General features: G+C 50.3%; 1 protein-coding gene across 1 annotated transcript; it reads left to right on the forward strand.

Annotated features, from left to right (window-relative positions):
* Positions 1-15,371: 15,371 nt before the first annotated feature.
* LOC141041181 (uncharacterized) lies at positions 15,372-15,929 on the forward strand. Its single transcript, XM_073507301.1, has one exon. The coding sequence runs from the start codon at positions 15,372-15,374 to the stop codon at positions 15,927-15,929; it is 558 nt and encodes a 185-aa protein (XP_073363402.1).
* Positions 15,930-18,479: the final 2,550 nt, after the last annotated feature.

Genomic DNA, 18,479 nt, shown 5'->3' on the forward strand with positions numbered 1-18,479 from the left:
AGCCAGGAGTTTAGTGGACAAGGTTGCTGGGTCAATGGAGCAAGATCACAGTGCAAACTAGGAAACATGCCCAAAACTGACTGTGCACACCAAGTGCTCGACAGAATGCCAAGTGCACTTAGGCAACTCTTGGAGTGGCCAAAATCTCCAGATCAGGGTCTCTTTAGGTGTGGATGATGAAGGCAAGATCATATGGGCAAAACCAGAAACTTGTTAGTGCAAGTTTTGCAAAACTCCAGTTTTGGACAGAAAGAAAAAAGGTTTATTGCATGCACTTAAAAACATCCAATGAGTCCACTCTCCTGGACTTAAGGGTTTTGAAGGGAGGGCTACAAGTAGGAAAAAGCTCAGGGTCACTAGAGCAAAATAAAATAAGGTTGCAGTACAAATCACCAAATTGGACCAGAATGCAAAAGAGGGTGATTCACTCAAATTTTTCAAAGAACATCACTAGGTTTTTGCATAGAGTTGAATTGTAGGCATCCACTGACATCTCCAAACACTTGGAAGAATTTTTAAAGAAATATTTAAATGGGTTGTAGTGCAAAAGTACCTACTGGACCAGATTGGAAAAGTTGGTGCAGAGCTCAAAATTTCCAATGGCCAAAAGGTATTTTAGCATAAAAGTGATGTGGAAACATCACATGACATCCCCAAATTTTGGTGGAAATTTTAAAGGCATTTATCAAATGGTTGGAGTGCAAAACAGGCTCCAAATTCAAAGAAATCATTTCTGAGAGAATAAAGCTCTGAGAAAACAAATCTTGCAATTAAACCCACTATTAAAGAATTGTTTTATAAAGAGGGCATATAAGTCCAACAATACTCTTCGAAGGTTTTTCCACTAGAGGGAAAAAATCCAAAATAACAAAAGGGTAAATCTTGACAAATGGAAAAGTTTTATTTCCTGGCAAAATTTTAATAAATAAAACAAGGTCAAAATTTGGGGTGTCACATTGCCGGATCATAACACATAGTAGGTGACTATAGACTTGCAAGATAGGACCAAGAACTCACATATATTCATAAAAACATAATAGGTTTAGATCTGAAATCATGGCACTCGGGCCCTAGTGACAAGCATTAAGCATAGCAAAGTCATAGCAACATCAATCTCAGAACATAGTGGATACTAGGGATCAAACCCAAACAAAACTAACTCGATTACATGATAGATCTCATCCAACCCATCACCGTCCAGCAAGCCTACGATGGAATTACTCACGCACGGCGGTGAGCATCATGAAATTGGTGATGGAGGATGGTTGATGATGACGATGGCGATGAATCCCCCTCTCCGAAGCCCCGAACGGACTCCAGATCAGCCCTCCCGAGAGGTTTTAGGGCTTGGCGGCGGCTCCGTATCGTAAAACGCGATGAATTCTTCTCTCTGATTTTTCTCCCCGAAAGCAAATATGTAGAGTTGGAGTTGACGTCGGAGGAGCTCCAGGGGGCCCACGAGGTAGGGGGCGCGCCCTCCACCCTCGTGGACAGGGTGTGGGCCCCCTGGTCTTCATCTTTTGCAAGGATTTTTTATTATTTCCAAATAGACGTTCCGTGGAGTTTCAGGTCATTCCGAGAACTTCTGTTTCTGCACATAAATAACACCATGGAAAGTCTGCTGAAAACAGCGTCAGTCCGAGTTAGTTCCATTCAAATCATGCAAGTTAGAGTCCAAAACAAGGGCAAAAGTGTTTGGAAAAGTAGATACGACGGAGACATATCAACCGACTCCGTGTAACCCTAGCCCCCTCCGGTGTCTATATAAACCGAAGGGTTTAGACCGTAGGACAAGAACAATCATAATCATAGGCTAGCTTCTAGGGTTTAGCCTCTACAATCTCGTGGTAGATCAACTCTTGTAATACTCATATCATCAAGATCAATGAAGCAGGAAGTAGGGTATTACCTCCATCGAGAGGGCCCGAACCTGGGTAAACATTGTGTCCCCCGCCTACTGTTACCATCCGCCTTAGACGCACAGTTCGGGACCCCCTATCCGAGATCCGCCGGTTTTGACACCGACAACGAGACTTGGAGAAAGAGGGGTACAAAGGACCAAAAAGTCCCTAAAAATGTGAGGCCACGGAGGAGGGGTCCGGGCACCCGGGGTGGAACCGGCCGGGCACCCGGACTGGTCAGGGGCTCCGGAGGTGGAAGGACCGGGCACCCGGGGGTTCACCGCCCGGGCACCCGGGGTGGCCGCATGCGGCTGGGCGAGGCAGGCCGGGCACCCGGGGTTGAGGGCCCGGGCACCCGGTGGTGGTGCAGGTGAGGCCCAGGTCCGGCCGGGCACCCGGGGTGGGCTGGATGAGGCCCGGGGAAGGGGGGCCGGGCACCCGGGGCCGGCTGGGGCACCTCCTAGGCAGAGGCCGGGCACCCGGGGTGTCCAGGGGTTGTGGCCCTTGCTTCTTCTCCTTCTTCTCTTCTTTCCCTTGCTCCGTGGTCGCTCGAGTCTCCTTCCTCTCCTTCTCACGATCATCTTCTTGGTACCTAAGAATGAACAATGTTTCCGATGATGGCAGAATCCAATTCTCACACGAATCCAAACGGGACTCGAATAGGAAAGAAGTGACCTCGTTCTCGATGTTGCGTGCACGTGCTCTTGTCATTGGTCCTCTCGGTGCTGGCAGTGGTGATGGAGTGTCGGTGCGGGTAGTCGAGGGATGCTCCGCATCATCTCCCCCCTGGGAGAGATCCGTCCACGGATCGTGTTCTTCATCACCATGGTACTTGGCCAAGTCTTTGACGTTGAAGATGTCGCTTACGTTGTACTTGTCGCGTGGGATGTCGACTTTCTAGGCGTTGTCGTTGTAGCGTGCGAGCACCTTGAATGGTCCGTCGGCTCTCAGGAGTATCTTGGACTTGCGTTCCTTGGGGAAGCGGTCTTTGCAGAGATGTATCCATACTTGATCACCCGATTGGGACACCATCGGAGACTTGTTGATGTTGAGCTTGGAGGCGAGTCGGTGTACGTGGGGCTCGATCGTGGAACGTGTTTCTTCATGCATCTTCTTGAGGTAGGTGGCCCTTGCGCTAGCGTCCATGTTTGCTCGTTCTTGAAGCGGTAGAGGTAGAATGTCCAAAGGTGACAAAGGGTTGAAGTCGTAGACAACCTCGAAGGGGGACTTGCCGGTTGTAGAGTGTCTTGCGCGGTTGTAGGCGTACTCGGCAATGGGTAGGCACTCCTCCCACTCCTTGATGTTATTCTTTATCAACACGCGTAGGAGAGTTGCAAGCGTCCTGTTGGTGACTTCCGTTTGGCCATCCGTTTGAGGATGATACGCCGTGGAGAAGAGTAGCTTGATTCCGAGCTTGGCGCATAGCGTCTTCCAAAAGTAGCTTAAGAACTTGACGTCTCGATCCGTTACAATTGTCTTTGGCACACCATGCAACCTCAAGATTTCCCTACAAAAGAGATTGGCAACATGTGAAGCATCGTCTATCTTATTGCATGAGATAAAATGAGCCATTTTAGAGAAACGGTCCACGACAACAAATATGGAGTCCTTGCCATTTTGAGTCTATCTTATTAAATGGGATAAAATGAGCCATTTAGAGAAATGGTCCACGACAACAAATATGGAGTCCTTGCCATTTTGAGTCCTAGGTAATCCAAGCACAAAATCCATGCTAATATCTTCCCAAGGTTGATGTGGAATACGTAAAGGCATATGTAAACCATGGGATTGAGATTGTGACTTAGCTTTGCAACAAGTAGAGCACTGGTTGGTGAAGCGGGCGACATCGCGAAACATCTTGGGCCAAAAATAGTTCTTGGAGAGCGTGGCAAAAGTCTTGTCGCGTCCAAAGTGTCCCATGAGTCCACCTCCATGAGCCTCTTGCAAAAGTAAAAAACGAAGGGAAGACTCGGGAATGCATAGTTTGTTAGCTCTCATAAGATAACCATCTTTGATATAGTATCTTTCCCAAGAAGTATGCGTCACACACTTAGCATAAGGAGTAGCAAAAGTTTCATCATGCTTATACAAATCTTTGATATGATCAAATCCAACAACATTCAATTCAAGTTGAGTAAGTAACATGCATTTGCGGGAAAGGGCATCCGCCACGACATTCTCTTTGCCCTTAATGTACTTGATCACATAGGGGAAAGATTCAATAAATTCACTACATTTAGCATGCCGTTTATTCAACTTGGTTTGACCTTTAAGGTATTTAAGTGTCTCATGATCGGTATGTATGACAAACTCATGCGGTCGAAGATAATGCTCCCAAACATGCAACACACGGACTAAAGCATACAATTCTTTGTCATAGATGGGATAATTGAGTTGAGCACCGGAGAGTTTTTCACTAAAATATGCAATGGCTCTTTTTTCTTGCATCAAAACTCCACCAATTCCATTACCACTAGCATCACAATGGACTTCAAAAGTTTTGTCAAAATTAGGCAAAGCAATAACCGGAGCATGAGTAAGCAAGGATTTGAGCTCATCAAAAGCGGTTGATTGCAAAGGTCCCCAAACAAAGGGTGCATTCTTCTTACTCAAGGCATGCAAAGGTGCGACAATAGAGCTAAAATCTTTCACAAAGCGACGATAGAAACCCGCAAGACGAAGAAAACTACGCACTTGTTGCAAATTAGTGGGTTGTGGCCAAGTTTTCATTGCTTCAATTTTAGACACATCAACATGAACACCCTTTGAGGAAACAATGAAACCCAAGAAAACAAGCTTGTCAACTCCAAAAGTGCACTTTTTCATGTTTGCATAAAGACGTTCCTTTCGAAGAGTTTGCAAAACGGTGCGAAGGTGCTTGGCATGCTCTTTGAGAGATTTGCTAAAAACAAGAATATCGTCGAAATAAACCACAACAAACTCACCAATGTAAGGGCGAAACACATAATGCATAAGACGCATGAAAGTACCGGGTGCTTCCGATAAACCCATAGGCATGACTAACCACTCATACAAACCAAACTTTGTTTTGAAAGTGGTTTTCCATTCATCACCCTCTTGTATGCGTATTTGATAGTAACCACTTTTAAGATCAATTTTGGAGAAAATAGTGGCACCACTAAGTTCATCTAGCATATCATCAAGGCGAGGTATGGGATGCCTATAACGAACGGTGATAGCATTGATGGGTCTACAATCGGAGCACAAGCAAAAACTACCATCTTGCTTGGGCACAAGTATAACCGGAACGGCACAAGGGCTTAAGCTTTCACGTACATGGCCGTTGTCGATGAGTTGTTGTACTTGCCGTTCTATCTCCTTAGTTTCTTTGGGGTTGACGCGGTAGGGATCCTTGTTCGGAAGAGGTGCTCCGGGGATGAGGTCGATCCTATGTTCAATGCCACGTAGAGGAGGAAGATCGAGAGGTAGCTCATCGGGGAAGACATCCTCGAATTCCTGCAACAAGTTAGAAAACACTAGAGTAAGAGGATTAGGAGTGTTAGTTTTTGCCACCTCATCTTTGCATAGGAGAACAAAGTGGATGGCACTCGATGGGTTCTCACACACTTCTCTCATCTCTCTTTTTGTGGCTAGGAGGACTAAATTTTTCTGTCTTGGCGAAGAGGCGCTTAATTTTGGCTTGTGGCTCTCACTTTCTTCTTGGTGGTTCACTCTCTCACTAGGATCTCCATGATGGGTGGATGCTTACTTATCGGCGATCACTTAGCTTGGTGACATTGGTCGAAGCACATATTCCTTGCCTTTCATCTTGAAGCTATAGTAGTTGGTTCGTCCGTTGTGGATGACTCCGCGGTCAAATTGCCAAGGTCGTCCCAAGAGAAGGTGGCACACCGACATAGGAACTACATCACACTCCAAGGTGTCCTCGTAGGCGCCGATCTTGAAAGAAACTTGCACCGTATGCTCCACTTGAATAGTGCTGGAGTCGCTTAGCCATTGCACCTTGTAGGGACGAGGGTGCTTCTTCTTGACCAATTGGAGCTTGGAACATAGCTCGTCGCTTGCCAAGTTGTGACAACTTCCTCCGTCGATGATGACCTTCACGGAACGCCCGTTGATGCCGGCCTTTGTGTGGAAGATGTGGCACCGTTGGTCTTCGTCTTGATGGTGTTGGAGTGTCAAGACCTTGGAGACCACGAGAGAGGGACTTGAATCATTGTCACAAAACACTTGATCATCTTCATCTTCGTTGACGCGCCGGTGCATGGCCACGTTCTCAAGGGCTTCCATTTCTTCTTCACTCATCGAGTCATATGTGCCATCATCATTGAAGATCATGGTTCGCTTGTTAGTGCACTCGAAGGATTTGTGTCCTCGGCCACCACATGTGAAGCACTTGAAAGAACTTGTTTTGACGGGGTCGTTCGGTGGTGCCGAAGATGATGGAGTCTTGGATTTGTAGGTGCTTTCCGGAGAACGAGTCGAGGAAGGCGTAGCTTGCTTGGAACTTGACTTGTCGCCGGGACTTGGTGATGCTCTAGTTGAGGTAGGAGTTGCCGAAGTCGCGGGAGCTTGAGGGTAGGAGCCGTAAGTCTTGGACGAGTACTTGGCATATTTGAAGTCATCTTGGACTTGTCGCTCGGCCTTGGTCGCTTGATGAACTAGCTTGAGAAGGTTTGAGTATGGTTGGAAGTCGGCAATCCACTTGATTGGGTGGTTGAGGCCGTTCAAGAAGCGTGCCATAGTTTTCTCGTCATCTTCCTTGACATTGGCTCGTATCATGGCAATCTCCATTTCTTGGTAGTATTCTTCCACCGTCTTCGTGCCTTGTTTGAGGAGTTGCAACTTCTTGAAGAGGTCACGGGTGTAGTGTGTAGGCACGAAGCGAGCTCGCATGACATCCTTCATTTCCGTCCAAGTTGTGATTGGTGGTTCGCCTCTTGTATGTCGTCACTCAATCACTTGTTCCCACCAAATGAGGACGTAGTCTTGGAACTCAAGGCAAGCCATGGCGATCTTCTTTTCCTCGTCGTAGTTGTGAAGACGGAAGATCTTGTCGACCTTCAAGGCCCATGAGAGATACTCTTTGGGATCATTGCTTCCGGAGAACTTGGGCATGGTGAACTTGAGCTTGCCGTAGCGGAGTTCTTCATCGAAGTAGCGGTTTTGATGTCGCTCTTGCCGTGGAGGAAGGTCCTCAAATGCTCGTTGCTCGAGATGTCGCTCTTGGCGTGGAGGAGGGTCTTGAAGCACTTTATTCTCTTGATGTCGTTCTTGCTGTCGGGGAGGACAAGGGATATGCACTTGGTTGCGCCTTTCTTGTTGTTCTTCGCGATGCACGGCTTCTTCTTGTATCTCCCGACGAAGAGCTTCATCTTGCTCACGTGCTTTCCGACCGTGTTGGGCAACAGCACGTGTGGAATCTCGGAGTGCATCTAGGGCCGCTTGAGCTTGAACTTCTCGCCGTAGTTGTTGTTGTCGAAGTGCTTGGGCATCTTGCCCCTCTTGGTGTAGACGCGCTCGTTCTGCTTGTTCTTGACGGATGGCGTCTTCGTCTTGAGGTTGTTGCCGTGGCACTTGTGGAGGCATTTTCTCTTGCTCCCTTGGTTCTTGCGCTTGTTGTCGCGCCCTTTCACGTGCTTGAACTCGGTCTTGTAAGCCATTGCCATGGAATGGATTTTCTTGAGCATGGTGATCTTGGGGAGCATCACGTCGAGGGACTCGAGCTCGGGGAGGACTTGTATCATAAGATGAGTAGGCCGAAGATGGCCGACTTGAGCGGTGGCTTGAGTGGCACCGTCTTGTTGAAGTAGACGAGGAAGGCGGGCGTCGCACGATCATGTTGCAGAGCTCTTCCATTGGTGTAGTGAACTTGTCGTCAATGTAGTCGCGCTTCCTTGCTTCCGATTGACGAACGTCGGCGGCGAGTCGGTCAAGGCGTTCACCCAAGGCCTCACTTTCTTGATGGAGCACTCTTTGCGTGATGAAGAAGTGGCCCTTGGTGACGTAGTCGGCCTCGACACCTTGGTCCTCGAAGAGCGAGTTCGCCAACGAACTTGGCCTATCCATCATAATCAAGTGGGTGAGTAGGAAAATGAGAGAACAATACCGAGGTTACCTTTTCCGAGGATTGAGTATGTAACAAGTATCACTCAATGTAATGCCACAATAGTAGAATTGGAACCGGGTTTGTTTCTCACACCTACAAGTAAAAGGCTTATGGAGTACCTTGGTTAGGATGGTGGCAAAAATTTCAAGCAAATGTTAGTCAAGATATCGATAAGGTTGAGAAGGTTCACAAAAATGCAAGTAAGGCAAATAGATCAAAGCCAAGGATACCACTAGGAACACACACACGAAAGATAGATGGGATCCGCACAACCAAGGGGTGAGCTCAAAATGTGCAACCACGGATAATGCTCGTGTTGTGCGAATGCTAGAGAGACGCTAGCTTGATTGCTCAAATGGGCTAGATACGCGTGTGCACCAACCTATAAGAGAAACGTGCCGTCTTCAATCCCAACTATGCTATGTATGCGGTGACCAAGATGATATGAGTATGCAAAATGGCTCAATGCTATTGCTTACAAGCTCTTTGTTTCTCCTCTTTTGCTTAAAAGATTTTCTTTCTTTCTCTTTTTTTCTCTATGCTTGATGCTCGAGCCAAGTATGATATGAGACAAGTATGTAAGATATGCACGGGAGAGACTTATGGCACTAAGATGATAACACGATCACTACGGTGCACAATAGCGTGGCCCAGCAATTCTCAACTCGCTAGTCTCGATGGGTAAGCAACGCAAAGGGCTCGGGCTATCAATGCAAAAGCAAAGGTAAGTGTTGTCAAGGTTACCGTCCTTTCTTACGGTTAGCGGTGAAGATGACTCCGAGGCGATGATGTCGATGTCACACGCTCCTAAGTAGCCGAAACACCTTAGGAAACGCAAATCGCAACTCAAAATCGGTCAAATGCGGAAGGTGGGTGTTTTTGTGAATATTTTTGGATGGAGGTTAATGGTGGTGGTAATGATATATGTGGATGGTGGATGTCAAGAGCTTCCAAACGAGTTAAAGAACATGAAAAACGGACTTGGGAGGTGGAAGTTATGGCCAAAACGGTGTTGGAAGTCGGCTGATTCAGGGGGGTGCGGGCACCCGGGGGTGGGAGGTGCGGGTGCCCGGGGTGGTCAGGGGGGAATGGCCCGGGGGTGCGGGTGCCCGGTGGTTCGAGGTGCGGGCACCCGGTGGTCGTCGATTTGGGCGGAAATTTTGGGGGAAATGCAAAATTCCGTGGATTTCGTGGTGGGAAGGGTGGCGATTGTTGGGGACGGGCTAGATCCACTTGCCAAACATCAAATCCATGGAACAAAACAACCAAATCTCACAAGATCCAACAAATTGGAAGAAAAAAATTGGGGCTACTTTTGTGGGGATTTTCGAATTTGGACGAAAAACAACAAAATCAAGCTAGCAAATGGGGGGATGGGACTCCAAGATGTGAATCAACCTTGCTCATGATACCAAGATGTTGTAGGGTGAAACCCTAGAGGGGATCTTTTCACACTTGGAGGGGGAAAAGAGGAAGAACACTCAAGAACACAAGGAACAAATCACTCAAACAAACCCAAATATCACATCCACTAGAGTAGCATACATGAGATCCACAAGATTACATGAACAATTCAAGGAAAATAGCACTAGGTAAGTTCTTCCCACTAGGTGAGGTCTTGATCTTGATCCACTCCAAGAGGAGGGCTTGATAATCCCAAGGATTCTTCCCTAGATGGGGGCTTGATCTCCAAGAGGAGGGGATACAAGGAGCAAAGCCCTCTTTGATGTTCTAAATACTTTGGTATCCTCTCAAATATGCTAGGTAAAGAGTATATAAAGGCTAGGGACGAGACTTGGAGAAAGAGGGGTACAAAGGACCAAAAAGTCCCTAAAACGCGTGGCCACGGAGGAGGGGTCCGGGCACCCGGGGTGGAACCGGCCGGGCACCCGGACCGGTCAGGGGCTCTGGAGGTGGAAGGACGGGGCACCCGGGGGTTCACCGCCCGGGCACCCGGGGTGGCCGCATGCGGTTGGGCGGGGCAGGCCGGGCACCCGGGGTTGAGGGCCCGGGCACCCGGTGGTGGTGCAGGTGAGGCCCAGGTCCGGCCGGGCACCCGGGGCCAGTTGGCCGGGCACCCGGGGTGGGCTGGATGAGGCCCGGGGGAGGGGGGCCGGGCACCCGGGGCCGGCTGGGGCACCTTCGAGGCAGAGGCCGGGCACCCCGGGTGTCCAGGGGCTGTGGCCCATGCTTCTTTTCCTTCTTCTCTTCTTTCCCTTGCTCCGTGGTCGCTCGAGTCTCCTTCCTCTCCTTCTCACGATCATCTTCTTGGTACCTAAGAATGAACAATGTTTCCGATGATGGTAGAACCCAATTCTCACATGAATCCAAACGAGACTCGAATAGGAAAGAAGTGACCTCGTTCTCGATGTTGCGTGCACGTGCTCTTGTCATTGGTCCTCTCGGTGCTTGCGGTGGTGATGGAGTGTCGGTGCGGGTAGTCGAGAGATGCTCCGCATCACCCGAGCTGCTTTATCTCTGTTTTTACGTTGAGGTGGGGCGAGCTGTTGTTCGGCTTGAGTAGCCGCTTTGTCCCGATCGCGTGGTGGTCGGTCAGCCGCATTGTCCCGACCGCGTGGTGGTCGGTCAGCCGCATTGTGTGATGGTGGTACGGGCTCCGGCGCCTGGTCATCGAACTGAGGTAGCAATTTGTGCTTCGGGTAACTTTTGGCTGGGCGCTTGAGGCCGTATTCTTCTGCTGGCAGGACATCAGTCCATCTGTCGTTGAGAAGATCTTGGTCAGCTTGAAGCTGCTGCTGTTTCTTTTTCAGGCTCCTTGCAGTGGCTATTAGCCGGCGCTTAAAGCGCTCCTGCTCGAGAGGCTCCTCGGGCACGATAAAATCCTCGTTGCCGAGGCTCACCTCGTCCTCGGAGAGCGGAAGATAATTACTGTCCTCCGAGTCGTCGTGTATGGCCTTTTCATCAGGGCTAACTTGCCCATTTTCCCGTTCCTCCTGTTCGGAGGTTGCCCCAACAGGGTCTTCATTGTCTTCGGCATCGTCCGGAGTATTGTTTTCTCCGGCGCCGGTATTGCTGTTTTTTGCACGACATGACTTAGAGCGGCGCCGCTGACATCGGTGTTTTGGCTGTGTCTCAGGAGGTTTATCCTCGACTGGAACTTCTTTGTCATCGGCGTTAGTTTCTTTGGGTGTATCCACCATGTACACGTCGTACGAAGAAGTGGACGTCCAGCGTCCGGTAAACGGCGGGTTTTGGCCCCGCTCCTCCTTGGCATCGTCGTCCATACCGTCGATGTCTTTGGAGCCGTAATCGAGCATGTCGGTTAAGTCCTTGACAGTGGCTATGAAGTGGGTGGCGGGTGGGAAGCGAAATTCTCCGTCATCAGCCTCCAGTTTGAACCGGATATAATTCGGCTGTGAGTCCCCCGCTAAGGATAGGTTTTTTAATGAGTTTAGCACGTCGCCTAAAGGCGAGCGCCGGAAGATGTCCGCGGCGCTAAATTCGACGATCGATGACTAATCAAGCTCGACGTACGCGGACGCGCATGGTTTGGAACTTATAGCCGAAAACGAGTCCGGGGTTCCGATGACACAGATATCACCCGAGGTTAGGTTTGTGTGCGGCTCCAACACCGTGGAGTCTGCGGCTTCCGTGGCGGGGTTGAGCTTCCGTCCTCGGATGGCGCGATCTGCTCCGGATCTAAGGCCAGAGCGGTTACAGGTGCAATTTCCTGGGTATGGTCCGATGACAGATTTAAATCATGTTCGTCGCGGTGACAGGGAGCGGCTGCCGGGGTCTCGAATCCATCGAAGATCAAATCTCCACGGATATCCATGACATAGTTCAAGCTCCCAAATCTGACCTGATGGCCAGGGGCGTAGCTGTCGATCTGCTCCAGATGGCCAAGCGAGTTGGCCCGCAGTGCGAAGCCGCCGAATATGAAGATCTGTCCGGGGAGGAAGACTTCCCCTTCGACAGCATCGTTGTAGACGATTGAAGGAGCCATCAAACCTTTTGGGGACGGCACAGTGGAACTCTCAATGAAAGCACCAATGTCGATGTCAAAACCGGCGGATCTCGGGTAGGGGGTACCAAATTGTGCGTCTAAGATCGATGGTAACAGGAGACAGGGGACACAATGTTTACCCAGGTTCGGGCCCTCTATATGGAGGTAATACTCTACTTCCTGCTTGATTGATCTTGATGAATATGAGTATTACAAGAGTTGATCCACCACGAGATCGTAATGGCTAAAACCCTAGAAGTCTAGCCTGTATGACTATAATGATGAGTGTTCGGTCCTACGGACCTAGCCCTCCGGTTTATATAGACACCGAAGGGATCTAGGGTTACATAAAGTCGGTTACAGAGAAAGGAATCTTCATATTTGATCGCCAAGCTTGCCTTCCACGTCAAGGAAAGTCTCATCCGGACACGGGTAAGAGTCTTCGGTCTTTGCATCTTCACAGCCCATCAGTCCGGCCCATGGCTAACAGGCCGGACGCCCGAGGACCCCTTAGTCCAGGACTCCCTCAGGCGTCGTAGTGCGTCTATGCTGCTCCATGGTCATGCTGGCATCCACCGGCGCCGGCTCCGGCGCGGTGTCATCGTCGGACCCCGTCTCCATTGTGGGGTCGTCGTCGGAAAGCTTGGGGAGCTAGCCGGCAAGCCGACCTCGATCCGTCTGGCACGAGGGCTCTGCCAGGTAGTCGTAAGGGCGGTGATCTCATGCTTCATCTCCGTCGACGTGCTCTCCCACAGAGCATACCCGCTCGCGGTCATGGTGGATTTGGTGCAAGGGAGCAAGATGTGGAGCGGATTGTGTTGTGGTATGGAGTTTAGCCGAATGTGGCCACCTTTAAATGTCGGATTTCAATGAGGCCAGGCACCTGGGTGCGTCAATGTGCGGCACCAGAGTTGGTTCCTCAGCCGGCGAGCCTGCTTAATGGCGGCATAGGGACGGACGAGCATTTAACGAGCATGGTAGATATCTATCCCGTCCCATACTGCATACGTCTCTCCCGTATTTAACTGACGTGGACATAGGGGATGAGGAGGGGGGCTCTTGGCCGACGCGCCGCTTCAATGCCGACCCGTGACAGATCGCGTCTGCTTTGGGCTGGCGTCAATGCGGAGCGGACGTTGTACAGCGGCATGAATGCGGGCAGCTGGCGCCAGACAGGAAGCGCGTGCGTGGTTGCTGTCCGGTCGCCCGCAAAGCCTCCTGATTTATCTTCGGTTTACGAGAAAATGCGTCCGAACTGTCAAGTGAAACCATCTAAGACGGTCTTGGATGGCAAAACATGTCCCGAACCACGCGGTCCGGAGGTATGCAAGCGGTTTGCTTCGAGAGTTTGGAGATACCCTCGCTACGCCGGCGCTCACCTCACGTGAAGGGCAAGGCAAACAAGAGCTCGGTTCCATCACAGAGCACGGCACAGATGTTGAGCAATTTGAGGAGATTGGGACCACTCACTTATTCTTCTGTTTATGCTCTTTGCCGAGGGCTGAAGCTATCGACAAATTAAGCTTCGTTCCGTCAGCAACGGGGAAGGAATACACAACTTTGTCCCCGGCCAAGGCGCGTCCGGTCGGTTGGAATGACCTGGTACTACAATGCCCCGCTGAACCGACGCCAGAGCCTACTGCTCCCTCCCGCCTTCAGTCAGGCAGGTGCCGTGTCGACGAGTGCTGTTGCGCATGTTCATGGAGATGGCGGCGCGTGTTCTCTACTCTACTCTACGGACTACGCCGGCGGTGGCGATCGGTCATCGTCGTTTTCCGACGAGCCGCCATGCATCACGGGACACGCGCCGCACATGCGCGCGCCTCCAGGAATGCCTCGTGTCCAGAGACGGCGGAATGGTAATATCTGCACTCTGCAGAGTAGCGGCCTCGTGAGTCCGTGAAGTCGGCAACTTGCGAGTGCGCGTCCTCCGGCTACAGTGCGCGGCTTTCAGTTCCCTGAACAAACGGGCGGCATTGTGCAGCAGTCGCTCCGGCCCCGGTCTGCGCGCCACCGCCGCCGCCGCCGCCGTCGGTCATGCCGAGCAGGGCCGCTCTCCGCCGATGGTCCTACGTACGAAGCGCGCGTCAGCCAGGGAAGATAATGATCGCAGCGGTGGCCAGCGCAAGTCGTTCTCCTGTATTCGCGGCTGGACCACTGTCATGAGTTGAGCTCGTCCGTTTGGGACGGTTCGTTGGTGTTCTGCTCTTGCCCATCGAAGCCAGCTGGATGCGCCGCAGCCCACGCATTCTCGATTCGTCATCCGTGAGGCATTTATTATATCTCCCGCCTAGTGATCCACGCGTACGTGGAAACTCGCGATTTCTCAACGGTTTACTACTGAACTACTCCATGGCAGTTGACTACTTATTTTCTTCAACAGTTTCGAACGCGTGTACTTTTATTTGGGTGAGCATGGAGGTCGCTTCGCTGCAGTATCCTGAACCAACTGGTGGCTTAACCGTACTCCATCCATGTCTGTACTATTGGGCTCAAATGGGTACTGAATGACAGTCTAGTACTCTACTCAGTACTACCACGTCTCAACGACGAAAATACACTACTGTACCTACCACTTTTCGCAAAAGAAATACGGTAGCAGCACGAGTAGACACCGTCGCTTTGCTCGAAAAGGGGCCGCTACGGACCAAAATCAGGATTCCTAGTCGGTTTTGGGGCTCCACCAAGAGCTAGCACGTGCATGCCCAGTACTGTGTTTCTCGTTTCTCGAATGAAAAGGTAGCGTGGCAGTTGGCGAATTCCTGCCCTTCTTGTGCCTAGCGAGCCCCACGGACTGCCGTCCCATTGTCCCACAGTACGCACTCACACAAATATGCTGGGGCTCTCAAGCTTACAGCGTAAAGAAAATCCCGGGATCCAAGACCGGAGTAAGTACTATACTGATATCGGGTGGTGGGTGTCGCGGACCAGCCATGTGCCTCTAAACACCCGGATTACCCATCAGCAGAGCCAGATCACGGCTTTAACCAATTGTTAGGCCAACTCCACCACGCGACCCCATCTTATCCGGGTGCGTTCGTTTGGGGTAAAAGGACGAATAGCGCGGCCCAACGCGCGGTCTCAAACGGACAAATGTCCGGATTTCGTCCGTTTTCGACTCATCCCTGGCCCAAACTTGCGCTCGGTTTGGGATGAAACGGACACGCGCGGACGGCCTCGACGCACGCCCTTGTCCCCCCGTGGCCCGCCGGTCGGGGACACTAGCAGTCCCTTCGCTCCCAACGCTTCCACCCTCTCTCCCCGCCCCGCCCCGCCGCCGGCGCCGCCGCTATTCTCCGGCCGCCTCCTCACCACGCAGCCCCCGGCAAGTACAAGGGGCATGTCAAGGCGTGCACTGTCATATTAGAAGCGGTGGCATCGCAGGATCTTTGGATGACATTCTTTCTTCGGCATGGCAGGTTCTCACAATGATATCAACGTGCTGCAGCGTTCTCCAGTTTTCGCAAGGCTTGCAGAAGGCCACTCCCCACCTGTCAACTTTGAGATCAATGGCCACCAGTACAACAAGGGATACTATCTAGCTGATGGTATATATCCTCAGTGGTCAACTTTTGTGAAAACAGTCTCGAAACCCCAAGGTGAGAAGAGAAAGAGATTTGCCCAAACGCAAGAGAGTGCTAGAAAGGATGTGGAACGTGCTTTTGGTGTGCTTCAATCCCGGTGGGGTGTCGTTCGAAACCCTGCACTGTCATGGGATGAAAGGAGGCTTTGGGAGGTGATGACTGCTTGTGTGATCATGCACAACATGATCGTCGAGGATGAGCGTGATGAGAGTATCTTCGACCAAGGATTTGATTATCAAGGTGAAAATATTGAGCCCCTGCATCAAGACACGGCCACATTTGAACAGTTTGTCCAATTCCACCGTGAGATGCGTGATTGGCACACTCGTTTGAATCTTCAAAATGACTTGGTTGAGCACGTGTGGGATCACATTGGCAACCAATAGATGTATTGGTTCATTTTATGTTTAGTCAAGACAATTTCGATTTGGTTGTAAAACTATTTTATTAAAGATAATTTCAATTGGGTTGTAAAATTATTTTAATTTTCAGACAAATATTTGGACGTGCAAACTAGTTTTGATGAAAATATGGGCATTTTTGGCCCTGACGGACTGGGGCAAACGTATGCAGCCGCACGCTGGGCGCACGGCCACCGCATCCCAGGACACGCCCGGACACGACCCCATTGCCCTACCCAAACGGATAAAATCCGGACAAAACGAACATCCGTTTAGTGTCGCGCGGTGGGTTGGCCTTAGGACCCATCCGATCGAAGCAGCACTCGTATACTCGTATGTATCCACTTCACTTGTCATGGTGTCAATCTAGTAGAAAACCCATTCTTCGTTATCCGTGCCCGTTTGGACTACGTAGCGTGTGCTTCCTGGTTGTCGGTGCTTCACCCGCTGAAGTTGGGTTTATTATAGGAGGAATTGTTTGCTTTGCGTTCTGGATCATCAAGTAATCTGTTTCACCAGTAGTTTAGCTTGCTTTATTCGCACACAAAGCTTATCATGAGAGTACTAGGAAGTCTAGGAACTGTCTAGGAGTAGCGTGGCATATGAGAGTACCCATGCCTGCATGTAGGCTGTGATCATGCCACAGAAAAGAAAGCCATCCTGCGGTGATTCAAGGAGAAAACGGTTTGGAATTGAGACGCCGAGGGCTCAAAGCCGTAAAAAAAAAGTGTCCTCCTCGGGGCCGTAACACTCCAAAAGCATTCACAGCAGTAACACGGCTGCATTGCGTCCTCCTCGGGGCCGTAACACTCCAAAAGCATTCACAGCAGTAACACGGCTGCATTGCGGTTAGTGCAACAGCAGCACGGACCCGGATGCTGCGACACTTCCTCTTCAGGCTGTGTTCGGTTGAGAGGGATTTGAAGGGGGTTTGGCAGGGATTGAAGTGGATTTAATCCCCTGCAAGTCAAAACCTCCCCAAATCCCCTCCAATCCTCTTGTGGAGGGGTATAACTGAATAAGGCCTCAATGCGTTTGTGCTGCTCTCACAGGTCCACGCTTCGTATGATGTGATGGCCCCCTTCCTTTTCATGGCCGCCTGGCCAGCGTGGTACGCGATCGGTCCGGCTTTGAATAGGCAGTTTTTTTAGGGGTTTGAACACATCAATACAGAAAATATGAAATTTCTCTATACACATACTCCTTCCGTCCAATGATATAAGATAGGGAATATGCATGTAAGGGCATCTTCAACGGGCACCCGCAAATTCCCTCCTGCATTCGTGTGGGAGGCGACAATCCAACACTATCCTGGTGAAGGCCATTTAAAATTCAAATTTAGTCTGATCCACATAGCACGCCGGATCGCATGCCCGATCGCAACCAAAAAGTGGCAAGTATGCTTTGTTTTTACATGCCCGAACCCAAAAGAACATCCGTGCAATTTTCCGTCTACCGAACCAACTATCACAACCGTCTGCTCCCCGATCAAGGTGTCGTCGCCGCCGCGTAGACAGCCTCTGCCTGCGCCACATCCTCATTGTCCACCGCTATCAACTGATCTTTCTGCCGCTGCAACATTTGGTAGCGGACAGATTGCACGATCATTTTTGTGTCGGCATCCAAAGAGTCCACATTCAAGGTCAACATCTTGGTGTCATGTGCATTGGCGACGATCTTCAACTTCTTTTTCTCGAGTGCGGCCTTCCTCTTTTTGATCATGGTCATCCTCTCTTCTAGCTTGAGCTTCTTGTTCGTCGCCTCCATCAACAATTTGAACCTCTTCGTCTTTTTCTCCTCCTTGAGGTTCGAGCGCTTCACGGATGCCTCCTTCTTCAACAAGATGTACTCGAACCTCTCCGTCAGCTTGGCCACCGCACCTTCTCGTTTTCCCCTCTTCTCCTCCCACTTCTTCCACCACAAAAATATTCTAACCTTCTTCGGCGGTTCTTGGGTTTGGGTCGGTAGGGTCACCGTTTTCTTCCTCGTTGGCTTGGGTGGTGGTCTTGGCTATGAAAAGATTCCACTTTGGTTTTCCATTCAACTTCAACCAACAATGCATGATGGTGAAGTTTTTCTTCTCCAACTTCTTGTACACCAAACAATCACAAGAAGGCTACAAAGTGAAACAGTGTCAACACTACATATTCTGCTAGTGAGCAACAAAACTAAGCATATGCGGGTAGTGAGCAACAAAACTAAGCAAACCCGGCTAGTAAGCAAAAAAACTAAGCATACTCGGCTAGTGAGAAATTAAACTAAGCATACTCGGCTAGTGAGAAACAAAACTAAGCATATCCGGCTAGTGATCAACAAAACTTAGCATCTCCGGCTGGTGAGTAACAAAACTAGGCATATCCAGCTAGTGAGCAAAAAACTAAGCATAGCCGGCTAGTGAGCAACAAAACTAAGTATATACGGCTAGTGATCAACTTACTTGCTTGGTGATTTGTGCACCGCTAGGCCACTGTGCGACGAGATGCTTCAAGTGCCCGTAATGCTTGGACACGGCCTCTTGGATGGTGCACCATCAAT

This window comes from Aegilops tauschii, chromosome 2 (assembly GCF_002575655.3).
Source record: "Aegilops tauschii subsp. strangulata cultivar AL8/78 chromosome 2, Aet v6.0, whole genome shotgun sequence".
In the NCBI taxonomy this organism is placed as follows: Eukaryota; Viridiplantae; Streptophyta; class Magnoliopsida; order Poales; family Poaceae; genus Aegilops; species Aegilops tauschii.

What these genes read in the sequence shown, in the direction of transcription:
- LOC141041181 (XM_073507301.1), top strand. Translation starts at nt 15,372, where the DNA reads ATGGCAGGTTCTCACAATGATATCAACGTGCTGCAGCGTTCTCCAGTT.